Source organism: Narcine bancroftii, chromosome 1, assembly GCF_036971445.1.
Source record: "Narcine bancroftii isolate sNarBan1 chromosome 1, sNarBan1.hap1, whole genome shotgun sequence".
Taxonomy (NCBI): Eukaryota; Metazoa; Chordata; class Chondrichthyes; order Torpediniformes; family Narcinidae; genus Narcine; species Narcine bancroftii.
The window spans coordinates 133,059,688-133,076,268 of record NC_091469.1 but is presented as its reverse complement, the minus strand read 5'-3'; the positions used below and the strand labels follow the sequence as shown (position 1 = coordinate 133,076,268).

Here is a 16,581-nt window from a genome sequence, read left to right as displayed (position 1 = left end):
ATCAGCCATGATTCAAATAGCAGAGGAGATTCGATGGGCTGAATGGTCAAATACTGCTTCTTTGTCTTATAGAATAATGGAGGGGTGGAGATAGGGAGAGGTTAAAAAAAAGAGAGAAGAGGAATGGCAGAAGAAAAGTAAAAGGTAAGGGAAGGCTGATGGGGGAAAGGTATGAATGGAAATCAGGGAAAATTGGGCAGAATCTCGGGGTTGAATGGGATGTTATGTCTCTACTCTGATAAATCTGAAATTAGATCTGAAAAGGGGGTGGGCTAGAGGTAAAGTGAAAGCGGATTTAGGGGAATCGGGTGGAGGGGGTATGGATTCAATACTGAAGAGAGAGAGAGAGAGAGGAGAGAAGAGAAGAGGAGAGAGAGAGCGTTCCTGGTAGCAAGGACCAGCAGGGAGAGAAGAGGGGCTGAACGAACTCAAGACAAAGGAGGAAGGAACCGGGAGGGGTGTTCGCAGGCTGACAGCCTGTTGACTGCAGACGGAGGCGGGCGGGCACAGTGTGGGAGGTGGCACAGCCGCGGCTCACCTGCCGCCACTGAGCCGGGGGTGTAGCGCCGGAGCCGCTCGGTGCCTCGGTGCCGAAGCAATGCAGAGCGCCGAGAGCTGGGGGCATTAATTTCTCCCCGCACCTTCAAGCGAGTCGTTGGGAATTGGAAGGGACCTGTGCAATGCCAGAGAGGATGGCCAAGTTTTTGCAGATCGCCCCTCACTCTCTGGCCGTGGTGTTGTCCTGGGCTCCAGCACCGAGCGACAAGAAGCAGCAACATCCCGGCTACGAAATCTTCGCCGATTTTAAAGCGGAGAACATGCAGCATTTTTGGAACAAGCGTGTGACAGACGCCATCTCGGAAGCTTTCTTCCTGGGTTGGATCGACAAGCATGTGCTGTTGATCCAGGGCAAGGAGTCGCATTTGGAAGTGTTGCGGGAAGCCTGGATGAGGAGATCGCTGAAACCACCCAGGGGGTTCGATATCCAGTACCTGGGTGAGTCTGGGGATGGCTACCCCCTCGGTCACTGCCCCCCCCCCCCTCCTTGGGACCCCTGACCCACTCAGGGGATTTGCCGTGCAGTAACTGGGTGAGTCTGGGGATGGCTACCCCATCAGTCACTGCCCCCCTTCCTCCTTGTGTCCCCTGACCCACCCAGGGGATTTGACATGCAGTCAGTAACTGAGTGAGTCTGGAGATGTCTACCTCTCGGTCACTACCCCCTTGGGACCCCTGACCCACCCAGGGGATTTGACATGCAGTCAGTAACTGAGTGAGTCTGGAGATGTCTACCTCTCGGTCACTACCCCCTTGGGACCCCTGACCCACCCAGGGGATTTGACATGCAGTAAGTAACTGAGTGAGTCTGGAGATGTCTACCTCTCGGTCACTACCCTCTTGGGACCCCTGACCCACCCAGGGGATTTGACATGCCGTAAGTAACTGAGTGTGTCTGGAGATGCCTACCTCTCGGTCACTACCCCCTTGGGACCCCTGACCCACCCAGGGGATTTGACATGCAGTAAGTAACTGAGTGAGTCTGGAGATGACTACCTCTTGGTCTCTACCCCCTTGGGACCCCTGACCCACCCAGGGGATTTGACATGCAGTAACTAACTGAGTGAGCCTGGAGATGTCTACCTCTCGGTCACTACCCCCTTGGGACCCCTGACCCACCCAGGGGATTTGACATGCAGTAAGTAACTGAGTGAGTCTGGAGATGACTACCTCTTGGTCACTACCCCCTTGGATCAATAACTGGACCTCTGACCCACCCTGAGATTCAGTTCCCCCTTACTTCCATCGCCAGTTTACTGCCCAGGTAACCTTACCTCTCGCATTACGAATTGCTGACTCCCACCAACTATTCATGGCCACAGGAAGTCCCCGAGGCCACGAACTATATATAATAGTTGGACATCGTAATTTAAAAATGTTAAAATGTTTTCCAATGGAGAAGTTTCAGTGACTTCTCAATTTCCTGGTTCGGGCAACAACAACAAAAAGTAATTTGGGTTTCTTTTCCGAAAGCTGACATCAAACTTTCACTTCTCAGAATATCAGCCGCCTGTTTGCACTAGCTGTATTCAAATATTTGCTGATGGTTTCATTGCATTTACCTATTTCTCTGGTCGAGCACCGGTGTTGCAAATGCATTCCTCCTTTTTTCAAAGCAGCGCCTGAACCAAAAGAAATTTGTGTAGCGTGTTTACCTGTTGAAGGTGACCCGGCGTCGATGTAACTATGTTGTGTGACGGGGTGGGGGGCATGCAAACAGGCACTGCGGTTAACACGCTCAAAGAAGGATTGATTGAATAGCTTGATGTTTGGTGTGAGTTGATTAAAAAACATGTACATTGTTTGATCAAGTGTTTATGATCCAAAAGGTTCCAATAGAAGTTGTACCTTTTACGAATCGTGAGAATAGTAGATTTAGCCAAATCAATAGCTGCTGGTATTAAATTTAACAGCCATGTTTACCATTGTGTACAAGTTGCCATCCATTGAGTGCTGCCACACTCGGTAGCGAGGTGACTGCTGAATGGATGCCATTCTCCTGCTCCCACAGCCATAATTGCAGTACTGCCCAGAGTTCAGCAAGGTGACACACATCACACACACTTGTTTGCTGTGCCGCTGGCCTTGGGTGCATTGAAACATTAATACGTACAGGCTGTAATGAATGGCTAAATATACTTCAATAATCCGCATATGCAGGTTGTACTGAATGTGCATCCAAATTACATCTGTAAAATTAGAATCAGAATTTAGAATCATGAAATGTGGTGTTTTGCAGGTGCATCATATTGCCAACGTTTATATTATAACCATCTTACAACATTATTTAAAAAAAACCAAATAGTGCAGTGTCTTTGGTTCATTGATTATTCAGGAATCTGATGGCAGTGGGGACAAAACCATCCTTGTGCCACTGAGTGCTTGTCTTTATGCTCCCATACCTTTCTCCCGATGGCAGCAGAGCAAAGAGGGCATGGTCTGGGGGCGGGGTGGGGGTTGGGGGTCTTTGAGGACAGAGGCTGCTTATTTAAGATACTGCGTCATGTAGATTTCCTTGATAGAGTCAAGTCTGGAGTCTGTGATGTCGCAGGACGAGTTAACAACCCTCCAGAGTTGATTCTTATCAGGCAGTGATGCAACCAGCCAGAATTCTATTCATGATACACCTAAAGAAGTTTACAAGAGTCTTCAGTGACATACCAAATCTCTTGACACCTCACAAAGTATGGCCGTTGGTGAGCCTTTTTTTGTGATTTGTATCAACGTGGAGGCTCCAGGACAGATCCTCGAACTGTTGACACCCAAGAATTTGAAGTTCTTGACCCTCTCCACGACTGAGCCCTCGACGAAGACTGGGTTGTGTTCCCTTGACTTCCTCCTGAAGTCCACAATCATTTTCTTGGTTTTGCTGATGTTGAGCGCAAGGTTGTTGTCATTACACTATTCAATGAGTTGATCTATCTCCCTCCTGTATGCTTCCTTGTTGTTGTTTGTGATTCTGCCGACAACTGTGGTGTCATCAGCAAGATTTTAAATGGCATTGGAATTGTGTGTGACTACACAGTCATGGATGTATAACAAATAGAGCAGTGGGCTAAGCACATGTCCTTGGGGTGGACCTGTGTTGATAATCAGTGAGTAGGAGGCGTTGTTTTCAATTCATATTGACTGTGGTCTTCTGATGAGAAATCAAAGATCCAGTTGCAGAGGGGGGTACTTGAGTTTGTAGCTTCTTGAGCAACACTAATGGTATTGAAGGCCGAGCTGTAGTTGATGAAGAGCAGCTGTATATATGAATTGCTGGTTTCAAAGTGATCCAGAGCTCAGTGGAGAGCCAGCGATATTGCATCTGCTGTGGAGCAATTGTGACGATAGGAAAATTGCAGTGGATCCAGATCTTTGCTTAGGTATGTGTTAATTCCAACCATGACCAGCCTCGCAAAGCATTTCATCACAGTAGAAGTTAGTGCTACTGGGCGATAGTCATTGAGGCAACCCACACTACTCTTCTTGATTTGAAGCAGGTGGGAACCTCTGACTGCCGCAATGAGATGTTGAAAATGTCCATGAACACTCCAGCTAGTTGGTTGGCACAGATTTTCAGTACCCTGCATAGAAGGTGTTCAGCTCATCAGGCAGTGAAGCATCACAGTCATCTATAGTATTCACCCTCACTTTGTAGGCTGTCATGGGCTGCACTCTCTGCCATAGTTGTGTGTATCTGTCTCTGTCACTAGCTTCCTCCGGTATTGCCACTTTGCTTCAGAGATGGCTTTCCACAGGTCATACCTGGACTTCTTGTAAAGATCCTGATCCCCAGCCTTAAACATCCGTGTTCTCACCCTCAGCAGGTTGCAAATTCTCTGATTCATCCAGGGTTCTGGTTGGGGAACACCTGGTATTTGCACTTGGGCACACACTCATCCACGCAGGTCTTGGTCTTGATGAAGTCGGTGACACCTGTTGCACATTCATTCAAGTCTATGGATGAATCATCTTCCAGTCCATCGATTGAAAGCAGTCCTGCAGACGCTTCTCGGCCTCCCTTGAACATAGTTTCTCCGTTTTCACCACTGATGTGGTTTTAAGTCTATGCATGTACACCGGGAATAAAAGTACAGCCATATGATCATACTGATCCAAGATACAAGTGGATCCTGAATTTTATTTGGGGTAGTCACAGTTTATATTAGAATTTAAAATCATGTCACAAAGTTTTAAAGGTTTGGAGTGAAATTGGGAACATCTGCAAAAGTTACAAACGTGCCCTTACTTTGAGTAATGATTATTGTACCAGCTAAACTGCATTTATTACAATTGCTCATTGAAAACAAATTGTTGTAAACTTCTGATATCAAAATATTAACTGAACAGAAATTTAGACCATTAATTTGCAATAGATTCTTTGATTTGTATATGTGGAGTCATTTTCTTCTTTCTTTCTTTGGCTTGGCTTCGCGGACGAAGATTTATGGAGGGGGTAAATGTCCACGTCAGCTGCAGGCTCGTTTGTGGCTGACAAGTCCGATGCGGGACAGGCAGACACGGTTGCAGCGGCTGCAGGGGAAAATTAGTTGGTTGGGGTTGGGTGTTGGGTTTTTCCTCCTTTGCCTTTTGTCAGTGAGGTGGGCTCTGCGGTCTTCTTCAAAGGAGGTTGCTGCCCGCCAAACTGTGAGGCGCCAAGATGCATGGTTTGAGGCGATATCAGCCCACTGGCGGTGGTCAATGTGGCAGGCACCAAGAGATTTCTTTAGGTAGTCCTTGTAGCTTTTCTTTGGTGCACCTCTGTCACGGTGGCCAGTGGAGAGCTCGCCATATAACACGATCTTGGGAAGGCGATGGTCCTCCATTCTGGAGACGTGACCCACCCAGCGCAGCTGGATCTTCAGCAGCGTGGACTCGATGCTGTCGACCTCTGCCATCTCGAGTACTTCGACGTTAGGAATGAAAGCGCTCCAATGAATGTTGAGGATGGAGCGGAGACAACGCTGGTGGAAGCGTTCCATCAGCCAGCTCCCCACCATGACTACCAGCCCCCCCACATCTCCATCGGGCACACAAAACTCAAAACGGTCAACCAGTTTACCTATCTCGGCTGCACCATTTCATCAGATGCAAGGATCGACAACGAGATAGACAACAGACTCGCCAAGACAAATAGCGCCTTTGTAAGACTACACAAAAGAGTCTGGAAAAACAACCAACTGGAGTCATTTTATTTCATCTATAAAGGTACATCTCCAGAAGGTCATGTAATAATTTTTAATCGGGGTTCCCCAGTTGCAGGATCCAAGGTCATTAGTTATCTTTACTTAACTAATTTCACTACTGGCCTTTCATGTAATTATGTTGACAGGTACTCCCTGACTTATGACCGTAATTCAGACTGAATTTAAAAAGGGGGAGTAGAGAAAAAGCGGGGAATTATAGGCCGGTGAGCCTTACATCAGTAGTGGGCAAAATGATGGAATCCATTATTAAGGATGTAATAGCGGAGCATATGACTAGCAGAGAAGGGATCGGACAGAGTCAACATGGATTTACAAAAGGTAAATCGTGCTTGACAAATCTATTGGAATTCTTTGAGATGGTGACAGGTAAAATAGATGGGGGAGAGCCAGTGGATGTGGTGTACCTGGACTTCCAAAAGACCTTCGATAAGGTCCCACATAAACGACTGGCTTCCAAAATCAAGGCTCATGGGATTGGGGGCAAAGTATTGATGTGGATTGAGAACTGGCTGGCAGATAGAAGACAGAGAGTTGGGATAAATGGCTCGTTTTTTGAGTGGCAGGCAGTGACCAGTGGGGTGCCACAGGGATCTGTACTGGGACCCCAGCTGTTCGCAATTTACATTAATGATCTGGATGAGGGGATTGGATGTAATATCTCCAAATTTGCAGATGACACTAAGCTAGGAGGGGTTGTGTGCACGGAAGAGGGGGTCAGGAAGCTCCAGTGTGATTTGGATAAATTGAGGGACTGGGCAGATACATGGCAAATGCACTACAATGTGGATAAATGTGAGGTTATCCACTTTGATAATACAAACCGGAGGGCAGATTACTATTTGAATGGCAATAGATTAGGAGATGGGGAAGTGCAGAGAGACCTAGGGGTACTTGTACACCAGTCTCTGAAGGCGAGCATGCAGGTACAGCAGGCGGTTAAAAAGGCAAATGGTATGTTGGCCTTCATATTAAGAGGGTTTGAGTATAGGAACAAGGATACCTTACTGCAGCTGTACAGGGCCTTGGTGAGACCTGGAGTATTGTGTGCAGTTTTGGTCACCTTATCTAAGGAAGGATGTTCTTGCAATGGAGGGAGTGCAGAGGCGATTCACCAGGCTGATACCTGGAATGGCAGGAATGACTTATGAGGAAAGCTTGCGCAAATTGGGATTGTACTCGCTGGAGTTTAGAAGATTGAGAGGGGATCTCATAGAGACCTATAAAATTCTGGCAGGACTGGACAGAATGGATGCAGATGGGATGTTTCCAAGGATGGGAAAATCCAGAACCCGGGGCCATGGTTTGAGGATAACAGGCAAACCATTTAGGACCGAGATGAGGAGGAATTTCTTGACCCAGAGGGTGGTGAATCTGTAGAATTCATTGCCACAGAGGGCAGTAGAGGCAGGTTCATTAAATATATTTAAGAGGGAATTAGATCTATTTCTTCAGTATAAGGGTATTTAAGGTTACGGAGAGAAGGCGGGGACGGGGTACTGAACTTTAAGATCAGCCATGATCTCGTTGAATGGCGGAGCAGGCTCGAAGGGTCGAATGACCTACTCCTGCTCCTATCTTCTATGTTTCTATGAAGGATCAGTCATATCTCAGAATGGACGGATGTTGGAATTGTGCGTTTTTTTGAAAAAAATAAAGAAAAAATATAAAATTTACACGATTTATGTTGTATTTGACAAACTATAACAGGGATACAGAACCCTAATGATGTTGAATTCAGACTCTTAACTTTCGCGCATGCACCACCGAATTCCAATATGTAGACCCTGCATTGGCCAACCAAAGATGTGCGCATGCGCACAGGAATGAAGGCGGCTGCATTCAGTCTACTAACAAGGTAAGTATTCGCATTTTAGCACTCACATGCCAGGTAACCCTGATATAGTTTGTCAAATTCAACATAAACCACACAAATTTTATATTTTTTCTTTTTCAGAAATAAGTCATATAGGTTGCAAGTTAGGGAGTACCTGTAGATGAATTAATGTTTTCTTTCATTATAGAGTTCTTCCTGTTTTAATAACAAGATTATGTTTAGGAGTAACTGCATAGAATAATTTAAAAATATCTATTTAAACAATTTCAAATAATCTGCACTAAACTCTGCATTTTAATTACTTGTCAAGTCATAGCCATTAAACTATAGAGTACTGCACAGCTGGAATTTGGACAAGCACTTCGGACAAAAGCATCTTTTTGTACAATAGCATTTAAATGGTTGATTTTGGCAACAGAGAGCCATGTTTATTATTGCATAATTTTTCAGTGGACTATTGATATTTGGATATCTTAATAAAACCAAACAATTGAGAAAGGTGTTTTATGAAGCACTTGGTGTAAGAGATGAATTACTTCTTAGCCTATCAAAGATACTGATAAATAACTTGTATAAACTTGCCAACAACAAACTGAAATGATTTAATTCTTTTACTTAAGAACTTGCTTGTCATCAGTGTTATGTCTTGTGATAACATGACATGCATATGAAGCTCCTCGATTTGATCTGTTGTGAAGATTATGTTCATTTAAAACCTTCCAAAGCAAAGATAAAAATTTGAACCCCTAGCAGTTTCCTTGCACAGTCTGTGAACCTATTGTTAATAAGAATTTAAACTTACATTATGGCATTTGAGTGAATAATTTGCTTTTGTTAATGTTCTGTTATTCTTTTCTAAAAGAGATGAATTAAGAACATTTATTGTAATGAAAATGATTATATTTATGTTCAAACTCTCTGCCTTTGAGTATATTTTAATGTATATACAGTAGAACATAGAACATTACAGCACAGTACAGACCCCTCCCCCACAATGTTGTACTGACCTATATAAACCAATTCAACAATCTAAATGTTCTCTACCTCACCCCCATAACTTTCCTTGCATCCATATGCCTGCTTAAGGGTCTTTTAAATGTTCCAATTGTACCAGTCTCCACCACCATCCCTGGGAATGCATACCAGATACCCCAACTCTCTGTGTAAAAAGAATTTACCCTTAATATCTGCACTAACCTATCCTCCCCTCTGGCAGCCATGATTCATACATGAATGGGCAAATTGCCATGAACATAACTGGATAGCCAGTATTTTTCATTAATCCAAGGAATTGTAATATTTATAGGAAGTGTGATCAAAAATGGATGCAATATATATTGTAAAATAAAGAAGATCTATCCTGTAATGTGCTTAATGTAATGTAAGAATGAGAAATCCTGCAGATCAGTCCTTCTCAACAGGGATAACAGTTCATTTAAGGGAGGGCCATGGACTGATATCATGCAACATTTTGTATACAGGTATACCCCACTTAACGAATACTGTACTCGCTTTACAAAAATATTCTTTCATGAAGAAACTCGTGCTTAATATCTGAAAGAAATTTGAATGGGCTTTAAATGGGTTTTCACTTTTATGAAAATAGCCTCCAATGGTTGTGAATGGGTCTTCGCTTTATGCCATTTTGGCTTACAAAAGGTTTCTTCGGAACACTTTACTTTCGTAAAGTGGGGATAGACCTGCAGTCAATAGTGGAGAAATCTGGAAGAAACCAACTAAACTAGACTGCTTTATGAGGAAGGGAGTCCTAAGAGTGCCACTGCCAATAAAAGGTTAAGAATGGCTGCTAAGATCTGAATTAGACTGAGTCAAAATTGGGTTTCTTGAATTAATTATTTAAATTACTATTTTTTCCATGACTTTGTCATGTTTATAGTTAAGTTCAGATCACTTACAAAATTTTAATGAAAAATTATTTTTCTGTTAATGGCTGAACACTTGGGAAAGGACTTTAGCAAAGAATTAGGTAAAATGGTCATTCTTATGCTTTCTAAAGACATTTCTGACATTTTAAATGGATGACGTTAAGTTTCCATTTTTAATTCAATTTTCTCAAAGCTTCTGCTGAGTTCTGTATTGAATAATTGCTAGAAAAGAAGTGGGAATGTATTTTTGAACCTTAGACAATTATTGGGTAGAAATTCATCTTAGATGGTGGGACAGAATTAACAATTAAGAATTTTCTGTCCATTTTATACCCCATTTGAATGTAACTCAAAGAATTTCTGTTTTTTATTCTGGGCAGGTAGACCCTTGGTATCGTATTGCAGAGGAGAAAGCCATTTGATCCATTATTCCCATGCTACTTGTTTGTCAAAGCTGACCAATTAGTCTCATATTCCTTTTTCCCACTGCAAGTATTTTCTTTGAGGGTTGTGATAGTGATTTTCTTTCAGCCCAATTAGTGCTCCAAATTCACTTCATAATGAGGCTGCCTGTATGAAGGAGACAGAGGGAAATTTAACAGAACGGTGCAAGCTTATTGGTCTGCGCCAGAATTGTGGCTTCAGCCTCACCCACACACCACCACCTACCAGCCTCACCCAAGAAGTATCCTAATACTTATATCCATAGATATAAGGCACATTTGGCATCGTGGTTAGTGCAACGTCTGTAACAGTATCAGCGATGGTTCGAATCCCGCACCGTCTGTAAGGAATTTGTATGTTCTCCCTGTGTCTGCATGGGTTTTTTCACGAGGGCACCAGTTTCTTCCCACTGTTTGAAATGAACCGGGAGCGTAGGTAAATTGGGCAACACAGACTTGTGGGCTGAAATGGCCTGCTATCATGCTGTGAAAATCTGAAGTTTAATGTACTGCAGCAATGTAGGTGCAATTATATAGATGCCTCATGACTCATATTGTAGCGCATATCATCGCGCTGCTCGCCGATTATGGGGCAAACTCTTATTCACATAAGCAAATGACCATTATTCAGGGAATACTGCTTGATTGTCCCTGCTATGTTTCTTACAGTTATTACTGGTCTAGGTTGGTGTGAAGGGATGTTGTGTGTCTCCAGGGGATGTGAAGTTACTGTGCATTATATGCTGATTTGAATCCCAAGTTACATGAACACTTCCACTGATGTGAAACTGCTTTGCAGTATACAGAGCAATTTCTGGAAGAACTCAGCGAGTCATAACAGCATCTATGGTTAAAGACAGTCAGTAATGTTTCTGACCAGGACTCAAATCAAGACTGAGATAATAAATTAGCTCTATAATTTCATCCTTGTCGTCCATGGGTTATCATCGACACTTTCTAAAGAAGCAAGGGCACAATCGTATTATAAATACAAAGGTATTTGATGTGTTAGGTGTGCAGTATATATGTGGGGAATGTGGTGCTAGGACGCCACATAAGCTGGGCAGAATTGCACCAGGCAATCAGTCCACCTGTCGAAGAGTGGCAGGTTTGACCCTCACCAATTTCAAATTGCATGGTGCCGTTTTATGCAATAATTACAGGGATGCTCTTATTCTTGAATTGGAAATAATTTTGCAGTTGGATTTATTCATTTTTACCAGTTGGATGATTTCAAAGGGCTTGCATTTGTTGTTAGATCTGTGACCTCCCCGTGCCTTTCAAATTTGTGAAATCTCTGGGCTGCTCCACATCTGCCCTCTTGGATGTTCTAGATTTTTATTGCTTCTCCTTTGGTGGCCTTATTTGCAGTATCTTAGGTCCTGTGAATTATTTCCCATTCCCTCTCCCTCACTGCCCTTTTTTATTTTGACCAACCAGGTTTGAAAATTGGCTCAATTAAGGATATAATGAAGGATATAACAAAGATAATGTTTCTTAAACCAGGGCTCAGGACAGGTGATCGATGACAGGTATTGCAGTGAGATGAAATTTTGTCGTCCATGAGGTGGTGTATCTTGGAATTCTTTGTTCAGGAAGGCTGGGGTGGCTCGTTGGCTCAGTATAACCAAGGCGGAGACTGATAAGATTCCAGAATGTTAATGGAATGATATAATGAAGTTAGTGTATGAAAGTGGTCCTGGGGTACAATGTTTGTCAAAATCTTATTGAATGGCGGAGAGGCATGAAGAGCCATGTGGCCTATTTCTGTTTCTAATTTTTACATTCTGTGAGGTTACAGCCAGATTCAAGAAGGACTTCTTTATCTCTGCAGATTGGATGTATTGTGTCTGTCCCAGACCAAGCATGGGGTGGATCTCCTTGCGTGTGCAGTTGGCCTGGATTCTTCTTTCGTGCCACCCAATTGCCTTTGAAATGTGTGCAACAGCAAGGAAAAACATAAACCATTGTGTTTCATCTGCGATTGTTCCTTTGCATTTTCATTTATTTGAAGTTTTGAGGAAGTAGATTTATTTAAATGTCTAATATGTTTTTGTTAAACCCTCACTCTTGAAAATGCATGGACAATTAAAGTTCTCCCCTTCTGTCATGTAACATTGGAACCGAACCACCAACACAACAGTTTCTCTGTGTACTTTTATGTACGTACATGCCAGTCAGCACTTATTTCACATTTCTAATTGACATTGAGAAAGTTGATGAGGTTTCTTGAACAAAATCCCTACAACGAGCCCAATGATTGTCAAGATTCAATATAACTTTGAAGGAAGTGTGCAGGTGATGGCCTTCTCATTTCACTGCCACTGTGTCTGCCTCCAAGGCAACAGTAGTAGCTTTGGGAAGTGCTTTAAAGAAGCTTCAGTGAGTTGCTGCTGTGCATTTCACCCCACAGGTTGATAAGATGGTTAAGAAGGTCTATGGCAGGGGTGTCAAACTCAAATTCACGGAGGGCCAAAATTAAAAACTTGGACTAAGTCGAGGGCCGAACTAAATATTTATTGAAAATTTTCAAGAACATCTGCATGTTTTCTCTTCTTTCAACATATGTAATGTTAAACTTTAGGATATAACTGTAGGAGGATAATGTTACAGGTCAGGAGTAGGTAGCTCAAGTTCACCATTTGCTTGACCTAAGGGAAACATATTTGGTCCCTGTGGAGATGTAGTCAGCATTCACAGGCTGTGTCCATTTTGGCCTGCATCAGGACTCAGCATTTCCTGCTCACTCCTCAGGCTCTAGGCCTCTATTCATCCTCGACCCACCATCCCTCTACCTGACCAGTCCTTTACCCAACCTCTACTCACCACTCACTCCACTCGCTCTGCCTCTACCCACCCCATCCTATACATGCCCCTCTACTGCCTCTCCCCTCAACCTGTTCCTCCCTCTACCCGTCTCTCACCCTCTAATCACCCCTCCCCTACTCGCCCTGCCCCTCCCCTTTTACCTCTTCCCTATCCACCCCTCCTTCTACTCATCCCTCCCTCTAACTGCCCCTCGCACCACCATAACTTCCCCTGTCCATTACTCCTCACCTACACCCTCTGCCCACCCCTGCTTACCCACCCACTCAGGCCCAGCGCGCTGCTGATCAGCCTTTGCGGACAGCCACCTTCACGAGAGAGACAGCTCTCTCTTCACGTGCAGGGCCGAACCAGCCGTCCCTGGGGTCCGCGCGGGTGCAAGCGCTGAAGGCCGTGGCGACCGGGAGAAGTACGCTCGCGCTGTGGAAGGTCTGTCCGGTGCCAGTCGCGCGGGGATCGCGCTGCCCAGGGGCCATGCGCAGCCTGCCATGCCCATCGCGCCGACAGGAAATCACAGGCGCTCGCCCATCCGCCGCACCGCTCGACAGGTGGGAGAAGTGACTGGTTGTGCAGGGAGCCTTCCAACTGGCTTGCCGGCTGATGACATCGACAGACTTCTCGTGTTACAATTTCTCATGTTACAATGGGGAAGGATGTGCAATGAAGGGGGAGGATGGTGGGGGTGACATTATCAAAAAACAGCATCGGCTCTCGCTGCAGGGCGGGCCACCTCTAATACATTTTTGAAATGATCTTGCGGGCCAAATATAATTATATCGCGGGCCAAATTTGGCCCGCGGGCCAGAGTTTGGCATGTGTGGTCTATGGGATCTTGGGCTTCATTAATAGGGGGATTGAGGTCAAAAGTCAAAAGATCATGTTGCAACTCTAAAAATTTCTGGTGAGACCACACTTGCATGTTTAGTTCGGGTCACTTCATTATAGGAAGGATGTGGAAGCTATGGAGAAGGTGCAGAGGAGAATCACCAGGATGTCATTTGGGTTGGAAAATAAGTCTTATGAGGCATGGTTAGCTGAGCTGGAACTCTTCTGTTTGGAGAGGAGAAGAATGAGAGGAGACAATAGAGGTCTACAAGATTCTGAGAAGCATAGAGAGTGTGGGCAACCTACAACTTTCCCCTGGGCACGGATAGCAAACACCAGAGGACCTGAGTACAAAGTGAAGAAGGATGTTTAGGCAGGCTCTGCATCATGGGGGGTGGCATTCGTAGGTCAAATGAATTATTGGTCGATAAATGCCAGAGAATCGAAAGGGGGTCAATAAAGACCTGGGGGGGGGGGGGGGGGTCAACAGAATTTTGCGGTGGAAAGCAGCGGTGTGTCAATGGAAAATAGTGCCTACGGCAGTGATGGCCAACCTCTCGTGAGAGTGGACCTTTGAATAAATTGAGAGCGAATGGGAGAATGGACTGAGTGTAGAAGAAAGATATACATGTGCCTTTGCTAGCACCCTCCCCCCCACCCCGTCCAGCACTGCTACCCCCTCTTCTGTCCAGCGTTGCCACCACTCACTACCATAAACCCTCCCCCCTGGGATTTAATGCCTGGGGTCCATGAGGGATGAAGTGTTCCATGAGGGGCCTAAAACATTTGGTGACCCCTGCTTTAGAAGAATATGGAACAGAATGGCTGCTTGGTCAGCATGGATGAGTTGGACCAAAAGGCCAGTCTGTGCTGGATGATTCTGTGACCTTATTGACATCTCTTAATGTTCAGATTTTGATAACTACCATTTTTCATTGTTTTAATTCCTATTTAATAACATTCTCAAGGTATTAGGAAATCAGAAATGGGGGATTTTACTACATAAAATCATACTGTGATAATGAAAACGTCCTTACATTTTCAAATATATTATCCCTCTCCCCCACCCCCCAACTTTGTTTTTAACCATTGCAGTGAACAGGATTTGCTTAATGGATTTCCCTCCTCCAGCTTCTTTCCCCTCTTATATTAGTAATTTCACCTATTCTCTCTTAGTCTTGATAAAGGGTTCAGACCCGAAACATTGACTGAACTTCTCTATCCACAGATACTGTGTTTCTCAAGTAATTTTTTGTCTGCCCAAGATGACAGCATTTATGTTTTTCTATAGACTTAATCCTTTCTTTGTTACAATGTGGCTTCCCCTCTGCCATCAACTCGCACTCATCGGCATATCCTTCATTACCCGCTCATCTGTCCAAGCCCCCTCTACCCCCAGATGCCACAACGACAGGATTCCCCCATCCCCCTACCAGCCTCCACATCCAACATATCATTCTCCACCATTTATGCCACCTACTACGTGATCCCACTATCGTCCCTTCTCCCCCTTTGACTTCTGTAGGGACCACTCCCTACATGACTCCTTTCTCCACTCCTTCCTTTCCACCAATCACCCCCTTGACATCTATCCCCGTGGCTGCAAGAGATGGTCCACTTGCTTCCACACCTCCTCACCACCATTTGGGGCCCCAAACAGTCCCTCCAAGTGAAGCAATGCTTTACTTGTGAATCTGCAGGGTTCATCTACTGCATCCAGTGATCCCGACATGGCTGCCTCTACGTTGGAGAGACTGGACGTAGACTGAGAGATTGCTTCATTGAGCACTTCAGCTCTGTCCGCCCTAATAGCAGGGATCTCCCAGTGGCCATCCATTTCAATTCCCCGCCCCTTTTCCTTGACAACATGTCTACCAATAGTTTCATGCACTGCCAGACTGAGACCACCAGCAAATTGGAGGAACAAAACCTCTTAATTCATCTGGGCACCCTCTAAATGGGTGACATTAACATTGACTTCCCCCACCAATATTTCCCTATCTCTCTCTCTCTCTCTCTCTCTCTCTCGCTCTCTCTCTCGCTCTCTTCCATTTTCCATCTGACTCCTTTCCCCTAGCTCTACTTCCTCCCCCAGTCAATTCTCACCTTTCCTCTCTCCTGCTTTCCATCCATATTCAATTAACACCTTTTGTCTGTTGGTCTGTACTCCACCCCCTTCCCAATCTTCCCTCTGCAGCCTTTTAATTCAGGTGCCTGACTGTTTTTTACTCACATCTTGATGAAGGGCTCAGGCCAGAAACTTCAATTACGATGCTGCAACGTGTACTGAGTTACTCCGGTATTTCTGTGTTTTTAACAAAAAAACAAATGTCCATTGTCCTGGTTAACTGATAAGCAGGGTCGTCATCATGGGGGGGGGGGAGCATTCGTGGGCCATGCCCCCCCAAATGAGTTATTGTGTCCCCCTCCCAAACATGTCGACAGGAACAGCACATGAAACTGCCACTCGAACAGCAGTTGGTTACCCTAGTGGCCCCCGATTAGATTTGTTCTGATGCCGACTCTACTGAGAGGTGAAGCCAAGTGAAGGCTCACTGACATCTCACCCTTTTGTTAACCTGTTTAAAATCTGAAGGCTTTGTAATTCATATGTCAATGTGTGAATAATTACTAAGGGAGGCAGCAGAGAAAGAGGCTACAAGGTCACTTTTGATCATTAGGTTGCACCTAACTATAAAAGGCAGTGATGTATTGCATTTTTTTTGCATCTGCCTTCAGTGTCATAGAAATTAATGGGAAAGTGTATAAATGAATCAAAATTCCTTCAAGGCTCAATGTGATCTTAGTGACTTTGTTGTTGAAAGAATCCTTGTCATTTTGGTTGAGTACGCATGAAGACAAAGTGTTATTTAAAGAAATGCAGTGGTTGCCTGCAGGCTTTATTCTTGTCACACATGAAGGCAACTTTTTCAAATATTAACATTGTTTTTTGGCAGCATCCTGCAAAGAATTGGCTCTGTCAGGCTGAAATTTGTCTGAAGTCGAGTCAAAATATA

General features: G+C 44.5%; 1 protein-coding gene and 1 long non-coding RNA gene across 5 annotated transcripts in view; one reads left to right on the top strand and one right to left on the bottom strand.

Moving 5' to 3' along the window:
* The first annotated feature begins 498 nt into the window (after window positions 1-498).
* The window catches only part of LOC138764416 (storkhead-box protein 2-like), a 407,299-nt gene continuing 391,216 nt past the window's right edge, over window positions 499-16,581 (top strand). For all 4 annotated transcript variants that reach the window (XR_011358159.1, XR_011358158.1, XM_069940320.1 and 1 more), the window contains exon 1: window positions 499-996. Coding sequence is in view for 2 of the 4 variants with exons in the window: in XM_069940320.1 (XP_069796421.1) it covers window positions 681-996 (316 nt within the window). In the remaining 2 variants the exon portion in view is untranslated. The remainder of the gene's footprint in view (window positions 997-16,581) is intronic.
* Window positions 8,217-15,873, bottom strand: LOC138744425 (uncharacterized). Its single transcript, XR_011345536.1, has 3 exons — window positions 15,798-15,873; window positions 8,387-8,439; window positions 8,217-8,300 (listed from the first exon to the last, which is right to left on the bottom strand). It is a non-coding gene; the product is annotated as an uncharacterized lncRNA (long non-coding RNA).